General features: G+C 41.9%; 1 protein-coding gene across 1 annotated transcript in view; it reads left to right on the forward strand.

Annotated features, from left to right (window-relative positions):
- Positions 1 to 2,165: 2,165 nt before the first annotated feature.
- The window catches only part of LOC140465046 (beta-1,3-galactosyl-O-glycosyl-glycoprotein beta-1,6-N-acetylglucosaminyltransferase 7-like), a 38,173-nt gene continuing 18,194 nt past the window's right edge, over positions 2,166 to 22,144 (forward strand). The window contains exons 1-2 of the mRNA XM_072560870.1: positions 2,166 to 3,306; positions 13,746 to 13,841. Coding sequence (XP_072416971.1) covers positions 2,184 to 3,306; positions 13,746 to 13,841 — 1,219 coding nt within the window. The 5' untranslated portion in view covers positions 2,166 to 2,183. The remainder of the gene's footprint in view (positions 3,307 to 13,745; positions 13,842 to 22,144) is intronic.

Here is a 22,144-nt window from a genome sequence, read left to right on the forward strand (position 1 = left end):
TGGCAGAGGCTATTTGGAGGGACCCCAATATAGTCGCCCTGGAGGTGGGATCGAGGGGGCATAAGATTACCCTTTACCCAGATGATGTTCCCCTTTCCCTATCAAACTCGAACAATGTCTGTGACTCATTTAATACAATGTGTCAATTTATTTGGCTCTTTCTTGGGGTATAAGATTAATGTTATTAAGTCGGAGGCCTTACATGGTGGGGGGTCTTGCGGGAGTATCTGATCTCAAATCTGATTCTCTTTCAGGTGGTCATAGGGAGGTTTCCTGTTCCTAGGCATTTTCATTATTCTGCCTTTGACCAATTATATAAAGCTAACCTTGTGCACTTGCTTGAGAAGATAAGGCAGGACCTTCAGTATTGGGAGGTTCTTCCAATATCTTGAATGGGTCGAATACCTCTTGTTAAAATGAATGTTCTTCCTTGCTTATTATATCTGATGTGAATGCTCCCTCTGGTGTTGCCTAAGCAAATGTTACAGAGACTCAACAGTTGGCTTAGTTCTTTTATTTGGCTCCGCAGGCGGCCTCTCATTAAGTTTGCCAAATTGCAGCTTCCCCACGGAATGTTGCGGGATGGAGTAGACTTTCCAGATTTTAAGAGATATCAAATAAGCTCCCTATTATCCTTTGTGAATGATTGGGCTTGTCAGGATTGGAGGTCAATATGGCTAGATATTGAGGCCTCCTGGGCAAAATGTCCCCTTATTAATTTGTTATTTATGGATAAGATGAGGACAGTCACAGAGTATTGATGGAACCCAATTGTCGGTAACATGTTTAAAGCGTGGAGAGCAGTGTGACAAAACAAGGGTAGTTTACATAAAACCTCCTTTCCCCAACCCCATTGTAGCCAGGAATTTCGCCACAGTTTTAGGTTATGGGCATCCAGGGGAGTCTCTTGAGGGGTAGGTCATGATGTCCGTTGATCAGGTGCAAATATGAATCGCCCAGCAGGGACCTCTTCCATTATTTTCAGATCAGGGACTTTATGCAGAAAAAGACCACACTGATGGTTGATCCTTACAGGTCTGATGTAGAGAGGAGAGTGCTTCAGACTACAGGTACCCTCTCGATTAGCACCCTCTACCATTTACTGGGAGGTGGCACCACGGAAGATATTGAATGGCTCTGTGGGGTCTGGGTGCAAGTATTGGGAATGGAGATCTCCCACCCCCCCCCCTTCCAGCCCCGCCCCCACCTTTTCCCCCTCTTCCCTCCCCCCACATTTCCCCTTCTCCCCTCGCTTCCCCCTTCCCTCCCCCAACTTTTCCCCTTCCCTCCCCCGACTTTTCCCCCTCCACCATTTCCCTCCCCCACCTCCCTCTCTCCCCTCCCCCTACCTCCCTCTCTCCCCTCCCCCTACCTCCCCCTCTCCCCTCCCCATTTTGTGTGATAACACTCACTCTCCCAAAACCTGAGCGGAGAGGATTTTTAAAAAAAAGTCATATTTAGACATGAACCTATTGGAGTTCTGTCCTGAGTAGAGAAACATGTCACCTTTGTAAGCACCATTACAAGATTTACTGGATTTTCTCACACTGGTGTCAGTGTGCGGCTATAGGCAAGATGAGAGTGGTGCTGGAGAAGCACAGCAGGTCAGGAAGCATCCGGGGAGCAGGAAAAATCGACGTTTCCTGATGAAGGGCCTTTGCCCAAAACGTCGATTTTCCTGCTCCTTGGATGCTGCCTGAACTACTGTGCTTTTCCAGCACCACTCTAATCGCCAGCATCTGCAGTCCTCACTTCCGTTCTAGTGTGTGACTATAGACTATTTGAATGTTTCTGATTTCAGAACATTCCGCAGTAATCTGAGAGTCCGGATGGTTTGATCTGGGTTTTTAGCTTCTTGATGCTGGCCTTTATTCCATGATTTGGAGGGGCTGGTGTTGGACTGGGGTGGACAAAGTTAGAAATCACACAACACCAGGTTACAGCTGGATGCACTAGCTTTCGGAGTGGTGCTCCTTCATCAGGTGGTTGTGGAGAATTCAAAAGGGGTTCTGCAGTGGAATCACTGGACCCGAAAAGTTAACTGTGCGCTCTCTTCACAGATGCTCCCAGACCCACAGAGCTTTTCTCCCCCCACCAGCAGTTTGTTTCTGTTTCAGACGAGTGTGATGCTGGAAATGGTCAGCGGCGGGCAGTGCAGTGTTGCCATTTGTTTGCACGCTGTCATGTTTCTGTGCACTGAGTTCCGGGGAGAGTGTGCCTGCCTCCTTTCTGGGTGGAGCCGGGAATGCGGAAGGAGAGTCGATGCAGAGTGTCCGGGTGCAGTGCCGTGCTGCGGACCCGGACCATGGTACAAGTTGCTGCTGGCTCTCGGAGCGAAGCCAATGAATGCGGCGAAATGGAGCTTCGTGCTGTGCGCCTCGGTGAGCGCCGCCGTCTGCCTGTGCATCTACATCAGCAGCGGCAAGCTCCGGCGGCCCGTGCCCCAGGCCTGGCCGCTGCACCCGGCTGAGTGCGGCGACTACCCGGACGAGCTGTGCGCCGCGCTCTTCCAGGGCAAGGCGGCCGCCGTGGGGCTGGGGGCTCGGTGTGAGCAGCTGTCCCGTGCCGAGGCCAGGGACCCGGGGCCGCTGAACTGCTCCCGCCTGTTGGCCGCGCACTCCTACATCACCGAGCCCCTGTCCCAGGAGGAGGCGGACTTCCCCCTGGCCTACATCCTGACCGTCCACAAGGACCTGGACACCCTGCTGTGGCTCTTCAGGGCCATCTACGCCCCGCAGAACATCTACTGCATCCATGTGGACAACAAGAGCTCGGCCGAGTTCAGGCGCCGGCTGCAGGAGCTCGCCTCCTGCTTCCGCAACGTCTTCCTGGCGTCCCGCAGCGAGACGGTGGTGTACGGCGGCTTCTCCCGGCTGCAGGCGGACATCAACTGCATGCAGGAGCTGGCGGGCTCCCCGCTCCGCTGGCAGTACGTGATTAACCTGTGCGGCCAGGACTACCCGCTGAAAACCAACCGGGAGCTGGTGCGCTTCCTGAAGAGCCAGCGGCGGAGCAGGAACATCACCCCGGGGGTGCCGCAGCCAGAGCACATGAAGCCCAGGACCGCTCACGTCCACCGGGAGCACCTCGCCCCCGGGCAGTCGTACGTGATCCAGACCTCGGCCAAGAAGGCGGGCGGCGTCCCCCACGGCCTGAAGCTCTACTTCGGCTCCGCTTACTACGTGCTGACCCGCGGCTTCGTGGACTTTGTGCTTCAGGACGTGCGGGCGAGGGACCTGCTGCAGTGGTCCCGGGACACTTACAGCCCGGATGAGCATTACTGGGTCACCTTGAACCGGATCGCAGGTAACTCCGTGCTGCTCTGAGCCAACACGGCGCCGCGGACGTGATCCCAATTCCTATTTTACTGTGAAATCGTCTGAAGTCAACCCACTCACGCGTTTCCCTCGCCATGAGCTTATTTAGAAGTTGGACGTTCCTGTTCCAACAGCGCAGATACTAATTCAGACCTCCCTCTGAAAATGTTTCTCTTGTTGCTTTACATTTCCGTCCTATTTTAGAATTTTTTTTGTCGGGCGTGGAAGCAAAAATTGCAATTGTTCGTGTTGCTTTCCCCCTGGCCCCAGTGCTGATTGAGATTGTTTTAGACAACCAGCGCACATGGTGGGCCGAATAGCATCATTACGTACTGCCAGCATTCTATTGCTCTAACTCGGTTTGTACTTAAAAAAAAAACAAATCATAATTTGAATTTAAGGCAAGTATTTAAAGACGAGGGAGATTGAAAAGTTTTTTTGCAACATTACCCTGGCTGTTAACCGATTTGTCAGAATGCAAAGGCTAGTCAATTGATGTATGTTTGCTTTGAATTATGATTTGTCTATTATCTACAGTTTTCTGCATCAGAGCAGCTGGTAGTAATCTATTGTTGCGTGGGTTTTATGCGGCCCCTTTCTTAACACTACCTGTGGGCAAACTGAAGCAGTTAGTTTCCTCTGGTTTATAATGTCAGAGAAGCCTTTGTGTTACAATGGTAATAACCCCACCTCTGGGCCAGGACATGAGGGTTCAAGTCCCATCTGCCCCAGAGGTGTGTGATAACATATTTCTGTAACAGACTTCATTATCAGAATTTCCTAAATCGGTCAGTGGGCTAATGGAAACAGGCAGACAGGCCTGATGTGATGCATTTGAGAGCAGTGGGAGAAAATATAAGGGGGAAAGAGGCAGAAATGTTGATGCGGCAAAATTTATTATGTAATGAAGTTTCACTGTCCAAATAGGATCTATGTATGTACAGTAAAAAGGTCAGCTGGAATACAATAATACAATGTGCTTGATTTAAAGGACGATATGTAGTACCAATATAAATGCTTTCAGTGGTTGTCCTTGAGACTACAGGAGAGGCAGTTGACCTCCTTACTAGCATATCAGTGACATTGAGTGTTAAATTAGTTTATTTACATAATTTTGGTTGAATTCTGTACTCGAATGAAAGATTTGAATTCTAGATAATGGATCACACCTGTAACTGCTGCAGTTTCTTTGTCCTACTTCAGCAACGTGCTTATGAGTACACTCTGGCTTTTCCCCATTGCGATTTTTGTTTCCATTTCCTTTATCAGCAAGCATTGAGGTCATCATTTGTGCTCTGCCTATTCTTGTTGGAAATTAGGTCAGGTCTTTGCTAAAGAATTATGTTATGATCCTGGCCATTATTTCTGGATGTATCCCAGATTGAAACCTAGCTTGACCAGACCATGTTTTTTGTTGTTGCTTTTTTGTTTTAATAAGGATTTCTTTCACCAAAATACAATGCAGCAAATTTGGTTTCAACAATAAATCAAAAGTTTATTATGCAAAAGATATGAAAATCAAACAGAATACACCAGACTATTTATATACAACACAATTTGAAAGTGGAAATAAAACTCATCTATCCCAACACCATCACTTTATCAAAAAGATTACCTTTGTCAATCACATCTGCAGGTTTGACTTATCAGTTTCTTTTAATTCTTAGTCTTAAACATTTTGAGATCCTTTTTCTTGATTAGTCTGCTGAACGTGGACTTTTACATCTTCAAATAACACCTTCAGGTTTCTAACCATTCACACTGGTCTGGTATTTTACATCTTAAAAACTCTTAGACTGTGGTAGCCCACTTTCTAATTGTGCCCAACTATTTCTTTTCATCAGGAGAAGCTGCGTTTTTCATCTGACTCCAGTCAGGACTTCTGGAAATTGAAATCAGAAACTTTTACAACTCTGGGATTTTCCTCTAAGCAAAACAAGTTGTACGGTTTGTGCAATGCAAAGACATTATCATTTATCACTCCAGTAGTCATACACACATATGCAAGTAGAAATATTAAAAGCCCCTCATGCCACTGATTCAAAATCCTAACTCAAATGAATAATTTTTTTAATATATACTTTAGATATATTTACACTTTCAAACTGATGGCCAGACTTTATCTCAAATTCCTGAAATGAAAGGAATATTTTCCCAGCCCACTGTACCAACTAGTTCTTAATATGCAATTCAGTACCAAACACAGACTTGCATTTTTCTCAAGCTGTTCAATTGTTGACAAACAATAAGGCACTATGTCAATTTACTTACTCAGTGGATATTGCCTGGTGTGATTATGGAAATGTGACCTTGTGTGGGTTTATTTGTTAGTTGTATTAACAACTGGAATCCAAAGACTGTTTTATAAGCTGTTGTAAAATGCTACTCAAAGTAAGGTTGAGGTTAATTAGATTAGATTGCTTACAGTGTGGAAACAGGCCCTTCTGCCCAACAATTCCACACCGATCCGCCGAAGCACCACCCACCCAGACCCATTCCCCTACACTTACCCCTTCACCTAATATTACGGGCAATTTAGCATGGCCGTTTCACCTAACCTGCGCGTTTTTGGATTACGGGAGGAAACCGGAGCACCCGGAGGAAACCCACGCAGATGCGGGGAGAATGTGAAAGCTCCACACAGTCAGTCGCCTGAGGCGAGAATTGAACCCGATGTCTGGTGCTGTGAGGCAGCAATGCTAATCACTGTGCCACCATGCCGTACCGTGGAGGAGAACAAAACGGATCTTTACCTGGATACTGAGGACATGGCAGGGTAATAAGTGAACACCTTGGCAACAATGAAAGTGAATAAAATGCAGTAGTAGCAGTGCAGATGGCAGCAGCACAATTGGGTAGGATATAAAAAAGTAGTTGGGACATAAGTTCTCATAGTAGAGATGTCAATTGGTCCAGGTGGCATGATTTTGGTGGGGACAGTCAAGATGGAAATTTCATAGGTTTCATAGAAATTTTGTAGAGGTTTTGACCACATTCTTCCTGTTCTCTTTTGATGTGCCGATTATGCAAGAAAATTTGAAGATTTAAAACAAATTGAAGCGTGTGCGCCTTATACACACTTTCAAAATGTGTTTCACAAAGTGCCATGTAATCTTGCTTGCAAAATCTTTAAGATTCTATAAGAAGCTAAAAGTAGTATAATTTTAAAAATTGACTAAAGGGACAAAGTGATGGCTAATGGTTCTTTTGAAAGAGGTAAACAGGAGTGTTCCTAAAGGATTAATATTAGTAATACTGGTCTGTAATAATGAGCAGGACTTGGGTGAACAGGGCACATTGCTTGCATATTACTACATTTTCAAATTTTATATAATGAGTGGGGATTATACTTTAGGGCAAACAGACCAGTGAAGAGGAATATCCACAAAAGATGAAATTTAATGCAGAAAAGAGAGCAGTAATGGACATTGCTCAGAAGTACAAAGAAAACCCAAGTTCTTGTCTCTCCTCATGGTGAAGACCATAAGAGCTGTGGAGCAAGAATAGGTAATTTGGCCCTTTTGAACCTGCTCCTCCATTTGAATCGTTCATGTGATCACGTGTCCACTTGCTTGCCTGCCTACTCTCCATAACCCTTTAAACCAGTACTAGTTAAAAATTTGATGATCTCCTCCTCAAATTTACTCAGTGTTCTGGCATCCACTGTGGGGTGGTGAATTCCCCAGGTTTGTGGTACTTTGAAAGAAGTAATTTCTGTTCATCTGTTTTAAGTCTGCTACTTCTTATCCTAAAACTATGTCCTCTCATCTTCTGGAAATGCCTTTCACTACTCATCTTTTCTTGCAAAGATTTTGCATGTTTTTCAAGGATCTTTCTTCTAATCTGGCATATGTCTTGGTGCAGGGGCTCTGTGGTGTCTGTGAACAGGGCAGGCAACGTTCAGACTCTTGAGTCTGATCAAAGAACTTCCAACTGTGTCTGCGTGGGTTTCCTCCGGGTGCTCTGGTTTCCTCCCACAGTACAAAGATGTGCAAGTTAGGTGGGTTGGCCTTGCTAAATTACCCACAGTGTTCAAGGATGTGTAGGTTAGGTGTGAATGTTGGAAATTGCAGGGACAGGGTAGGGGGTGGCTCTGAGTGGAGTGCCCTTGGGAGGATTGATGTGAACCTTGTTGTGGCCGAATGGCCTGTTTCCACGCTGTGAGGATTCTATTTTCTAAAAAAAACACAGCCAGAAAAAAAAACAGGGAATATAAACAACATGTAAACTGTATTCTGGAGGCAAAATGGGAATTACAAACGTTTGCTAGAAGAGACAAACAAATAAAAACTTATTTTCAAAAACTGGTAGCATGACATTTCTTGAGGGATAAGTCTCCACATTCATATTTACATTCAGGGCCAGTCACTACTATTTTAAAAACTAATTTACTCCTAAACTTAACAGTCCTAACTTTTCCAATCCTCTTTCTTGCATTGGGTAGGTACTTTACATTTCATGTATCTGTCTCTCTGAGCCGCCTCCACCCATTTTTGGTGCAGTAAGAGCTTCTCTGGCAGAAATTCTGGATTCCTTCATTTAACTTAATTTCTTGTATTTGCATAAACTTCTATCAAAAGTAATTTGCAACAATGATGAATATCAGTAAAGTTGGATATGAACTAAGAACTCATTAGAGTATATGCAGCACCAACCATCTGCCATTACAATGTATCAGGTGTGAATTATTACAATGCAAGTGCAACCTAAATCCTGTGATTTTCAAAGTTGAAACAATGTATTCTTATTTAGAGTTCTCAATCTTCTGCTTAATTCAATATCTGTAATCTGAATGTTTTGTCTTTTCCTGTAATGTGCACATGGTTAGCATGGGGAGATTGCACAGGCGGTAGAGAGTCAATTAACCCCATATTCCCTTGTCCCGAACTAAAATCAATATTTTATTGTTCATGGGATGTGGGAGTTGCTGGCCAGGCCAACATTTATTAGTCTCTGTAATTGTCCTGAACAAGTTTGATGACCTGTCATCTTGAATTTGGTATAGGCAAATGGAGAGACTTGTGTTGCACTGCTAACTTGTCTTATCAATGGTAGACAGCCATTGGGGAGTGAGGAGATTGGGTTCTTACCACAGAATTTCTAGCCTCTGACTGCCCTTCAGTATTTTAAATAACTGCCTCACTTCAGCTTCTGGTCAGTAGTAACCATCAATGTCGATAATGGGGGATTTGGCATTAGTAATGCCATTGAATGTTGAGAGTTGATGGCAAGATTCTCTCTTGATCATTGTTGCTTATCACTTTCGCAATGCAAATGTTACTTGGTATTTGTCAGCTTGAATGTTGTCCAGATCTTGGTACTTTGTGACAGTAGTTACATTTCCTTCAAATGAAGGGAAGACCTGAAACATTGTTATATTCAAGACAGTAAGATCAAAGTGCATCAGCAAGACAATGACGCTGGTTGTATGTGTAATTTCCAATTAAACACTCCCTGGTCTGCCTCAGGTACCTTGACATCAGTCAGTGCAATATGTAAAACTTCTAAATCTCTACACTTGGTCAATCCCTTCTCACAATATCTTTATGCAACAAAGTCTAGAGAGACTGGTTTAATTCAGTCATTGCCTAGATATCATCCGTATAGATTAATTCTAAAAGCTGTCATTGAATTATCAGTGCTCACTAAGTCACATCAATTTTTTTTTTAAGTCTTGGCTTCTGATACCTAGCAATGAAAACATGGTGATCTTGACACCCAGGTGTCTTGTCATGGATTGAAGACATCTATTGTGTTCCTCTGGTTGTTTAAATCCCACACAGCTAGTTGTCTCTTATAAACTGTTAGATTTCTGCTAAGTCTGACTGTTTGTTTGACCATGTCACAATAATACGGGCCCAATTGTGTGTAACAAGGTCTGATTTTAGAGACCAGCATCCTGTATGGCTGAGGAAGTTCAAATCAACTTCAAGTTGGGTATTTTTCAGCTTTCTAGAGTGGCTGTTGAGATGAATGTTAGCCATTCATAAACTAATAAATGGTCTAATGCCAGAATTAGATACTTCTTGGAAATAGGGTTACGGGAAGATCAATGCTGTCAGTCCAAGTAGATAGTAAATAATTTGGACTTTGGACTTTGGAACCGATTTCTAAAATTTCTTTGTTAAGAATAAGAAGGGAATTGAATCATAGACTTGTATATTATGTACATGAATTCCAGTGCAAATAATTGGGTTATTAGATTTTAATGAGTGTTAACATTAATAATGAAAAGTAATTTAAAATGATAGCATTGAGCAAAAGGATCAAAGTACAAATTCTCAAATCACTCAAAATAATGACAGTTAATAAGGCCTTTTAAAAGCAGCCTGTCAAACATGTAACCTTCTGTATAATAGGCACATTCACAGGTTAACAGGCACAAACACAGCATTTGATTTGGCAGGGTTTGGGGGATTGCAGAGGAGAACAAAATTAGAGGTCATCATGTCTATGTTTCAAAAATCGGGTTGGAAATTCAGAAGAAACTCTCTAGCCGGTGAATGGTGAGAATGTGGAACTTGCTGTCTGAGAGTAGTTCAGGTGAATCGGACTGATGCATTTAAAAGGAAGTAAGATATCACCTGAGCGAGACAGGAATTGAAAGTTGAATGACACTAGGCTATAGAGGAGCATGGGGATCATGAAATTACTAGGTCAAGTGGTCTCTTCCTGTGCTGTATATTCTGTAGGACTTGGGGAACAGTCTTAAGTTCTTGTTGGCTGTTTTCAGTAGAGTGCATACAGTGTAACCTGTGTTATGATTTAATGTTACTGCAGAAAACTGTTGGAGATATTTTTGTATCAGCCTGTCCAGGGATGTTACTACCCTCTTCTGGAGCAGGTGGTGCATGAACCCAGGCCTTCCGGCTCAGAGATAGGGACACTACCACTGTACCAGAAGAGTCCCAGAAAAATTTTCGGGCAGTGCATTGTTTAAATGATGTAATTATTTCACTTCAGCAGTTCAGTGGTAAAACATAAATGGGACACTCCATGCCATGATTGGTGTCATTACCTTGCACAGAGAAAGATGCCATGGTAGTTGGGTGCCAATGACCTTAACTGCGAAAGTTGAGTTTCTGCGGGGTGGTGTCTTACATTCAACCATTTTCAGTTTCTTTATCAATTACATTTCCTCCATTATAAAGTTTAAAAAGTTAAAATGTTCCCTGATAACTGGCTGGTATTCAGTATTAAACACAACTCCTCAGAAAGGTAAAAACAATGACTGAGTTGAGGCAGTCTATGTCCAAATGAAACAAGGCCTACACAAAAATTAAGCTTGGGCTGATGAGTGGCAAGTAACATTGTGCCCACAAGTGCCAGGCAATAATCATTCTCAGCAAGAGGAATCATTACCGTCATTTGAATCCCCCACCATTAACATCCTGGGGGTTACTTTGAACAGAAACTGAGCTGGACTAGCCATATAACTGCAGTGGCTAGAAGAACAGGTCAGAGGTTGAAAATCCTGCAGCAATTAACCCCCCCATCAGATTTTTTTTTCCACACAGCCTGTCCACCATTTATCAGGCTTAAATTCAAAGTGTGATGGAATACTGTCCAGTTGCCTAGATAATTGAAGCTCCAGCAATATTCCAGTAATTCAGTGCCATTCAGCGCTGCTTGATTAGTACACCTGGGTAACCCCCAGGTTAAGCCACTACCAGTTGTCTACCTCTCTCTCCTTCTGCCTTTTGTTTCTCAGTGTATATCTCTCTCTTGCATTAGAGAGAAGCTCTATGATCTGCTAAGACCTTAGTGATTCTATTGACCCCAAGAACCAAAGTTGGTCTTCCAAGCTGCCCACCTCAGTGTGTGCACTCTGCGCATCATGACTCGCAAACTGCAGATTGCCCTTGTATGAAAGAAAGTCCTGAGCAAAGTCACATATGAACCTGGTGTGCAGTTTTGAATCTGTAACCGGGCCCGACTCGCATTTTGCAAGTTTGAGGTGTGAGAGCAGGACGAAGATCCTGAACAAGCTTCAAAGAAGTCAATCATTGTGTACTGGCTGCTTCTCACTCTGAGGCAAATCTAATCAAACGTTTTATGAAATTCTCTATAAACCATTAAACTTTACTGGAACACTTTTTAAACAAGGGACTGATTGGACTTTTTGTTTTATAGCAACACTAACAGAGTAGTATAGTGTACATAATACAATATACACTTTCATAAAGCTGTATATCTTTGCACATACTGAGAGCAATACCTTAGAAAACTACTTATTGTACCAATCACAAAATCCAAAAGTTATGAAGAAAGGTAACCTTTGGCCTGCAGCTTGATTGTTCTAAATGAATACTTGTTGTAATGCTCAGCTTTACCTGTATGATCTTAAGGACACAACAACCAATTAAATATAACCATATGTAGATACAAGACTGTATATTCAGGAGTTAAAAAGTGTGGTGCTGGAAAAGCATAGAAGGTCCAGCAGCATCCAAGGAGCAGGAGAGTCGACGGTTCGGGCATAAGCCCTTCATCAGGAATGGAGGGAGGATCTAGGGGGCTGGGGGAAATGTCAGAAACATTCTGCAAGTCAAAAATCTAGTGGCACCATTATTCAAGATGTTTACCCGACGGCATGAATTAGTTATTTGCATGCCATTGTGCTGTATGTAACTAATATGTTAGAGGTAAAAACAATGACTGCAGATGCTGGAAACCAGATCTACTGCAAATTCTCTTGCAAGGATGCCTGCCTTGAAGAAGTTTTCCTTCTCTCTCTACAGCTTTATTCCTGATTTTGCCTGAAACATCGATTTCACTGCTCCTTGGATGCTGCCTGAACTGCTGTGCTTTTCCAGCACCACTAATCCAGAATGTAACTAATGTGTTCCCAATTAGTGATTTTTGAGAAGATTTGTAGCTCAAGTTGATAAGTATGTAAGTTAGCTTACTGAGCTTGAAGGTTTATTTTCAGAAATTTCGTCTCTGAAGCACTGGTGGTATGTCCCGCCTCTTTTTATTTATAAATCTTTTTGGTTTCTTAAGGTGGGTAATGTCATTTCCGGTTTTTTTTCAAGGGAAGGTAGATAGGGTCTAAATCGATGATTGGCAGACAGTATCAAACCCCATTGCCCATCAGCCATTCACAGTAGATGACATGCTGATTTGTGCTCAGTAGGCTCTGCTTATATCCCTCAAAATATTATCTCCAACATTGTGATTCCACTATTTGACAAATAATCTAGACTATGCTTTAAAAAAAGAAACCAGTTTAAAGTCAAAAGTCAGACTGTCAGTGAAATGCATTGCATAAACTAGAAAATTTGTATATATATCTATTAATAGATGGGCATCATTTGTAGATAAATGAATTTGTATCCATTGCATCTTTTGTCATAGGGAGTGAGAAGGGTACAATGAATTCTCATGGAATCAAGCTGAACAATGAAAAACTAAGATTGACAGTTTATTCTTCCTGCTGCAACTCCATGCTGATGGCTTAACTATTCAGCACACTTTTGTCATAAATTGATGTTCCTTCTTCTCAAGTCTTTTGTCCTAATCCTGATAATCGCAAGTTGAAATGCTTTGCTAAAAGGAGACAAGATGTTCATGTTTATATCCTGTGCTACTAAGCAAAAACACAAAATTCCTTATCACTGTAGTCTAATGACCATAATAAACCATACAAAAAGCCATTGAATTTGAAATTATAAACTGTAAACAAATCCATTGCCAAGAGATTAAAAACAATCAAATTATGGGGTTGCCTTGATCACTGCCAACTGCAAAATACATTCTGCATGCATGAAGACTGCACAAATGCACTGGCTTCGTTCTAAACATGCCTATATTATTGTTGGCTTGTACTCATTCTGTACATGCCCAATGGGTGGGAGTGGAGAAGGGCAAGTCGGGGATGTGAAGTGGGGGAGTGGCTGAAGGGAACTGAAGAGGTGGTAGAAAGAAGTTCCAAAGACATTTCATTTTCTCTATTTGTTAGTCTGGTGTATGTCTGGAAACTGACTGGGATGTTACTGACAGTGATGACATAAACTCTGACTGCATGTGTTGCGAGTGCACACTTTGTCCTTATTGTCAACAAACAGATCTCTTAATTGGAACACATGCACAAGTGTCAAACCTCAAAACTGTAAGCGAACTCTGGAGCCTCACTGAATTATCACTTCCCTTTTTTTTTTGTCAATTTATAGTCAATTACGTAAATAGAAAAATAGTGCCAAGCAAATTGCATATCTGTCAGAATATGCACAAAATTCAACCTCTGAGTTCAGTGTTACATATGGCTTGGTTTTAGTTGCAGACTAACCTTTAGGCTGAAGGTATAGTGATACTTTTCCCATCTACCTAAGTGTGACCAACTGCTGTATGATTTTGTTATTTCTACTTTGATATATTTTTCAAACCTGTTTGGTTTGAATTAACAAAGTCATACTTTCCTTTCAACAGATGCACCTGGAGCAGATCCCGATGCTGGCTGGGAAGGCAATGTAAAGTTAGTTAAATGGCTGGACCAGACTAAAGTGGCTCACGATGGTTGTAAAGGTATGCTTGTATATGTCCATGTTATAGCAACATCAGTGCTTGCAGTAAATTGGTTAAGCATTACTGTGTAATATTGTGTAGTTTTGCCAAAGTTACATAAATTATGGTGGAAATACTGTTAATTTCTGAATCACTTTCACAACCTTGCATTGGTTTCTTTGAGATTTCATCTACAATATCCTGGGGATACAAACATGGGTTGTTTTTCCCATGAGATAAGATTTAAGTGCTCAGACGTGTTGACTGTTAGTCATTGGTATTAAACAGACAAATTCTGCTTTGATTTTTAAAGTCATTAGCTTGACTTTGTTCTTTTATTACTTTACTGGGACCTGTTTGGATCATTGTTTTCTATTTGCATTGTGTATCTGTGATATAAATATAGTGTGTTTAAAACTGTAGAAATATAAAAAGTAGGAGCATGAGTAACCATTTGGTGCTTCAAGCCTCCTCTGCCATTCAATGTGATCATAGTTGATCACTCACTTGTTCCCACTTTCTCTAAATACCCATTTGATCCATTTAGTCCTAAGAAATTTATCTAACTCGAAAACATTCAACGCTTTGACCTCAACCACTGGCTCACCACTCTCTGGGTGTAGAAATTTCTCCTCTTCTTGGTCTTCAATGTCTATTCCATATCTTTAAATTGTGGCTCCTGGTCCTGGCTTCTGTCATTATTGAGAACTTACTTCCTGTGTTTAATTTGTGTTGGGGTGGAATATTTAAATAAATAGGGTGGCATGGTGGCTCAGTGGTTACCACTGCTGCCTCAGTGACAGGGACCCAAGTTTGATTCCAGCCTCTGCCAACTGTCTGTGTGTAGTTTGCACATTTTCCCAGTGTCTGCATTGGTTTCCTCAGAGTGCTCCGGTTTCCTCCCACAATCCAAAGATGTGTAGGTTAGGTGAATTGGCCATGCTAAATTGCCCATTAGCCAAGGGAAATGTGACAGTAATAGGATAGGGGACTGGATATGGGTGAGTTGCTGTTTGGAGGATCAACATGCACTTGTTTCGCCAAATCTCCTGTTTCCACAATTCAGGGATTCGATGGTTTCATTTCTATGATTTCTATGATAAAGTCGCTTGACATCTGGAGTCCACTTTCAGCATCAGAGTTTATTGAAGCTTCACTGAACAAAGGAAAGATGTAAACTCTTAGACATTTGTTTTCAGCCCACCTTTTGACTATTACAAACCAATAATATTGCTCATTGATTACAAATCCAATCAGGTTACTCATGTGACTGCATTGTCAGCAATGGACAGCCTTATGGACAACCCCAGGTATTCCCATGATCTGTGTTTACTAGATGTTGCTTTCTGCATCTGTAATTCAGTTCTCCCTGTAAGCAGTATGGGGGCCTTTATTTATTGTCTAAAGTTGTCCAAAGAGTTCACTGGGTTTTTTAAAATGCTTATTGTGTGTTTTTCAAAATTTATAACTGATTATCTGGGAATCTTAACTAATATTGTCATCCCGTTTTCCCCTCCTCAGTTAAAGCAAAACTCTCAGAGACAGAGTTTTACCTCCTTAATCTTTATTCTGGGCCCTGGAGGGGGAGAGAATGATCATCTACATGCACAGAGACATGAGTTTTTGCTGTTCTCTGGAAGAAGTTTCTCAATGAATTATATAGTCATGTTACAGGGAGGAGCATCCTGATAAGGCAACATACATATTGATTGGGTGACTGTCACAATCAGTGAGTGAGAATAGCAAAGATTAAGCCATCTGCTGTTATACAATAGATGTTCTGAACCTTAACTGGCTTCACAAAATGAATACTTTTCACCCTGTTAAACTGACCTTACGTACTGAATGCTTCCAATATTGTTAAATAGTTCTACATAATGAATGCTTTTCCATCTTGTTAACCTATTACCCTTGCCTCCAACACCCTATTGTTAACTGCAAGTTCTGATCTGAGTCATGGTCAGCTGAACCTCTTAAGTTCAGAACTTAACTCTTTCCCTACCTGTTCATACCTAATTTTCAAAGTAACTTTATTTGTGATGGATCTCTGACTTTCGACTTCAAATCAGCTAGGTATGAAATTGTTCTATCAGCATATTTGAGGGTCTCCTTATACAGCTGTCTCTGTATCAACAGCTATAGCTGTTGTTTGCAGTAAGATCCTTTGTACTATCTTATTCTTGTTACCTTAGATATAAATTCTGTCTACAAAACTACAATTGTCCTAACTTATGTTTTGCCTTAATACTACACTAAACAAGCTACTGCTTCTGCTAAAAGTCTCCTCTACCATCTATGTCAACTAATACTCATGGTCAGCCATTTTTGTGCCACCTTCAGCTCAGCAGAGCCGACACTTTTTTGTTTGGTCCTATTAAAATTTTATGGATTTCAATGAATTTCAGCAACTCCCCCCAAACCTTTCATTCTTCTAAACTCCAGTAATGATAACCCTAACTGATTTAGTCTTTCTTTATATGTTGGTCTGACTATGAAGGGAGTACAATCTTTGTTGTACTCCCTTCATAGCCACAATATCCTTCCTCAGATAAGGAGAATAAAACTGCACACAGTGCTCCAGATGTGGTCTCGCGAAGGCCCTGTACAATTGCAGCTGCTCTTGTCATCTCTTTGAAGGTCAGCATAGCATTTGTCATCTTCACTGCCTGCTGCACTTGCTTACATACTTTCAGTGACTAGTATACAAGGATACCCCAGTTTATCATCATTCTGATAATCCACCTTTGTATTCTTGCTGCCAAAGTGAGTAATCTCCCATTGGGACGACCGGACATCCCAGTCTGACCTAGACCCATTTGCTAGCATTTGGCCCATATCCCTCTAAACCGTTCCTATTCAAAAACCCATCCAGGTGCCTTTTAAATGTTGTAATTATACAACCCTCCACCACGCCACCTCTGGCAGCTCACTCCATATGTGTTCCACTGTCTACATGGAAAAAGTTGCTCCTAGGGTCCCTTTTAAAATTTTTCCCTCTCTCCTTAAACCTATGCCATCTAATTTTGGACTAGGAAACAAACTTAGCTATTCAGCTTATCCAAGCCCCTCATGATTTTATAAACCTCTATAAAGTCGTCCCTCTATTCTGTTTTCCATGGAGCATCAGAGGTCGAGGGGTGACCTTGTTGAGGTTTATAGTATCATGAGGGACATGTATAGGGTGAATAGCCAAAGCCTTTGCCCTGGGGTGGGGGAGTCCAAAACTAGATGGCTTGGTGTAAGGTAAGAGGAGAAAGATTGAAAAGGGATCTAAGGGGCAACTTTTTCACACAGAGGTTGGTGTGTGTCTGAAATGAGCTGCCAGGGGAAGTGGTGGAGGCTGGTACAATTACGACATTTAAAAGGCATTTGGATGGGCATATGAATAGGAAGAATTTGAAGAGATATGAGCCAAATGCTGGAAAATGGGACTAGATTAATTCGGGATATCTGGTCAGCATGGACAAGTTGGACCGAAGCACGGAAACATACGCTGTAAACTCTGACTCTTGGTCCTCCTTTGCTGAGGAAAGAAAGCTCCAGCCTATTCAGTCTCTCCCGATAGCTCAAACTCTCCAGTCCCAGCAACATCCTTACAAATCTTTTCAACATCTTTCCTCTCGCATGGAGACCAGAACTGAAAGTAGTTTTTTTTTTAAAAAAAGCAGCTTTATCAATGCCCTGTACAGCTGTGACATTACTATCCAATTCCTATACTTGCTTTATAACTCTTACCTTAACATTAGTCAGGAATATCACAAATATAATGAGTTAACAGGCAAATTATACTTGACTCAAATGAAAAGATAAATTTCACTTAAGATAATTGATACAACAAACAATCAATACAATCTGACTGTGAACATGGCATCGTGTGTTATCGTATTGCCCTTTAACCCAATTGATTAAGCCCTCAATATACATTCGCTAGCAGGTGTCTTCCGCCCAATGTCTCCAGCTACTGTTAACATTGACCAGATGTACATCCATGAACCCCTTTTCCCTCAGGTCATATCAGTCTTGAAGGCATAGCTTTCCCAAGTTTGTTCTCTACTGACCAACCAACATACTGGGATCATAATTAAGACCTCGAATACCATTCATGCCAGACTTTATTTTTCAGTTCTTGTTAGCTCAAACTGCTTCCCCAAGAGCCTTCCAAAATTCTGTTCTCCTTTTAATGCAAATAGGAAAACCAATCTTTTAAAAGAGACTTTTACTGGATTTACCTCACGAGTTCTCTGTTCCTCTTTCTGTCACAATCTGACTTTATTTTTTTGTATCTGTGAGCTGATTACTGTCTGCATCCAGCTCTCCTTTCTGTTTTACATTTTCGCTTTACAGTGTCCCTTCTATTCCAGCTGTCCCTTGTTTGTAGCACCCCCTTGTGTCTGGCTGCATAACTTCTTTTGTAATTTCTGTCATTGGTATTGTTTCAAGGTCAAGATTTGCCACGCCACATGAGCCAGTATTTCTTAATTTCCAAGAAAATAATAGTTGACTTATTTACAATTGGTGCAAGCTTTTAAAGTCCTTTTCACTAACATTCTTGCACGTATATGAATTCCACATGCATTCTTAAATAATAAAACTTTTCCTTGTTACTGCCTCTGAGTCAGAGGTTATCGTAAACATCCTGCAAGTGCAGCTCAGCCTAATAGGTCTTCTGTTAATGTTGCTGGCAAAGCCAGCATTTGTTGCCCATACCTAGTTGCTTGAACTAATTGTTTTTTTTCAGCCATTTCAAGTACGTGCCAACCACAATATTATGGGTCTGGCATCATATTTAGGCCATGCCGCATAAGGATGTCAGATCTCCTTCCCTAAAAAGCATGAGTGAGTCAAATAGATTTCAACAACAATCACCAATGGTTTAGTGGACACCATTTGGGCTAGCTTTCAGTTCCCATTTATTGAATTTAAATTTCAGCTGCCTTGGTAGGATTTGACACCCATGTCCCCATAACATTAATCTAGCTCTCTGGATTACCAGTCCAATGATATTGCTGCTGCCTCCCCTTCCAGCCAGCGAACAGTGACACTTGAGACATAATGTCAGTATAAGGGTCCCAAAACTGTTCACTATTCCAGCTGACTAGTGCTTGTATAGTTTTACCAAAACCTCCTTACCTTTTATACTCCCTTCCACTTTGAAATAAAGGCCAACGTTCTGTTTGTCTTGCCTATTACCCAGAAAACCTTGGATGCTAGCATTTTGTGATTCAAGAAAAGATCTCCCAAATCCCACTGTTCTGTAGCTTTCCGATATGCTATTTCATCTGCCAAGTCCACTTGTTCAGAAGCAAATATAGTTTGTTGGGACTTTAGGGAAAGCAACTCAGTAGAAAAGTCATAGTCAGTGCAACTTCCAGACTATTAAGTGTTTTGGTTAGAAATCTGCAATATACACCTAGCTGACTGAATCTGATTTCTCTGATTTATTAAGTATTTATGTATGACAGTTTCAGAGTTTTCAGGAAAGAACTGGGGAAAATCAGCTCCATCAGGCATCAAGGGGTGTTATCAAGGACCAGCTTCAATATAAAATAGTAGTGTTAGAAAGCATTGAAACTTTGTTTTGCTGGATGTTTTAAGATTTTTGTCTAACTGTTCTTTATTTAGTCAACTTGGTTTATTTTGTCTTGTGTAACAAACTGTTGTTTTGTTGTTAAAAGAAATCTGCAAACTTGAATGACTATATTTCAATGAATGATTGCCTTGTTAACCCTAAAATACAGAAATAATCTATCAAGCCAAATTTCCTTCTCAGATCTGACTTGTCCAGTAGTACAGTTAGCTGGAATCACAATATAAGCAGCACATCTAAATAATGGTCTCACCTGAGAATAGAATTGAGAACATGAACTGACCAGACATGTTCCAAAAGGGCCAGAAATGTCTGCTCAAGATCATAAGACAAAGTAGGTCTACTCCACCATTCTATGGGTTCATGGCTGATCTAATAACCCTTAACTTCACTTTCTTACCTTTTTCCCTATAACCCTTGATTCACTTAGCGATTGAAATGTCTGTATCTCAATCTTTTCTTTAATTAATGAGCCAGCCTTGACAACCATTTGCTGTAAGAAATTTTACCAATTCACTACACTCAAGAAATTCCTCTACATCTGTCTTTATTCTGTTAAGCAAGAGGAGAAGGGGGAGTGCTTTTCAGACCTGGAAGAACTCATAGTAAATCATTCATTTTGAACACTAATGGAGTACTGAGAGGTTTCGGTTACTAACTGCAGTGCTAAGTTTATAAGCACAAAATTTTAATAGAAATGGGAAACTAATCAAAAATTTATTGGACTAAGAGGCTCCAAGCTAACATCTGGCCTATCACAGAGAGGTGAGTTTGTCTCCTCAGTCAATTCAATCACAAGCGGATTAATGCAGACTTGGATCGGATTCCACCGTGAAAGCTAAAATGTCCACCTCCTCCCTTCAGAACGGGTTTCCTGGGGAGCCTGAGGGAGGACAGGCCCAGTCAGGAACTTATCAATCCATCCTGCTCACTCTGGCTGGTAGTTAGGAATCAGCCAACACACTGGCCTGTAAATTAATACAGACACAGATCTGTACGGCACGGAAACAGACCCTTCGGTTAAATTCGTTCAGCCCGACCAGACATCCTAACCTAATCTCGTCCCATTTGCCAGCACTTGGCCCCTAAACCTTTCCTATTCATATACCCATCAACATGCCTTTTAAGTGTTGTAAATATACCAGCCTCCACCACTTCCTCTGGCAGCTCATTCTGTAAATGCACAACCCTCTGCCTGGAAAAGTTGCCACTTAGGTCCCTTTTAAATCACTGTAAATCTATGTCCTCTAGTTCACTCTCCCACTCTGGGGAAAGGACTTATATAGGGGGATAAAAAGAAATTGCTGGATGAGCTCAGCAAACCTGGCAGCATCTGTGGAGTGAAATCAGAGTTAATGTTTCGAGTCCAGTGACCCTTCCTCAGAACCCTCTCCTATGTAGGAATTGACTCAGTACCAGCCTTCAGTGCAAACTCTGGGTTAATACTCAGAATGTCACCTCGACCCAAACTGAGAACCATTTGCACAAGCTGTCTGCAGTCCTGATCACGTTATTTGTAAAGCAGGGTACATAGTGGCTCTGAATGCTTTGTGTTTGATGAGATATGAAGATGGAACTGCAGAGCAATAGTGCCTATGGATTGAACACATGTGGATTTCAAATGACTGGAGCTGACACATGTGGAGACAGTGTTGCAAAGCAATTTATCACACTATTATCACTGGACAACAATTAAAGGAATCAATTTCCACACTGGGATCCACAAATCTTGCAGGATGTTCCATGACAGCCTTCACTTTGGAATCCGAGATCACCGAATATCTTAAGCAGACAGAATTGTCATGGTTCAGAGACCGTTCAGCCCATCATGCTCTCTGAGCATTTTAATTCAGTGCTAACCCACCTCCCCTTTCATCAACCAATACCCCCTCAAAACCCTTACCTGAGTCCACACCTCCTAACCATTCAATCTGCAAAAAAGATTATTTTTCACCTCACAATTGCATCTTTTGTCAAACACTTGAAAACAGCGCCTTCTCTGATTCTCAGGTCATTTTGAAAGCTTCGATCAAATCTTCTCTCCAAGGAAAATGACCCCACAGCTGAGGTCTCTCATTCCTGGGACCATTCTGCTAATCCTCTTCTGCGCGATCTCCAGTGCATTCACACACATTACCTCCTGGTCTGTAAGGGTTGCTGTAGACTTACTAGACTGTAGGGCTGCTTTCTCATTACAAAGACATGGCTAGTGGTGGTTTAACCAGAGGGTCAACATTAGTTCATAGTCCAACGGGTTTATTTGAAATCGAAAACTTGTGACCTCTGACTTTGTCCACCCCAGTCCAACACCAGCCACCTCCACATCATGGCTAACCTGAGGGTCACCACACCTCAGGCAAGGGGAGAAGTTGAGAAGCTGGGACCTTGCTGATAAACTCCGCTTGTGTGAGAACCGAATCCATGCTGTTGGCATCACTCTGCATTGCAAACCAGCCGTTCAGTCAACTATCTGAGCCATTCCTCCTGAGAACCAGCATCAACTCGATAGGTTGAATGGCCTCCTTCTCAGCTGTAACCATTTTATGAGCTGACGGAGTGTTGCCATGAAGGGAATAGAGGTCAGTGTGTGCCTGGGGCACACTGTCTCCTTCCAACTGCACCTTGCCCATTGAGATTAAGGAATTATGTTTGGCATTCATAGGACATGGACATTGCTGTCTGGGCCAACATTTATTGCCCATCCATACTGCCTTGAGAAGGTGGTGTTAGCTGCCTT

This window comes from Chiloscyllium punctatum, chromosome 41 (assembly GCF_047496795.1).
Source record: "Chiloscyllium punctatum isolate Juve2018m chromosome 41, sChiPun1.3, whole genome shotgun sequence".
In the NCBI taxonomy this organism is placed as follows: Eukaryota; Metazoa; Chordata; class Chondrichthyes; order Orectolobiformes; family Hemiscylliidae; genus Chiloscyllium; species Chiloscyllium punctatum.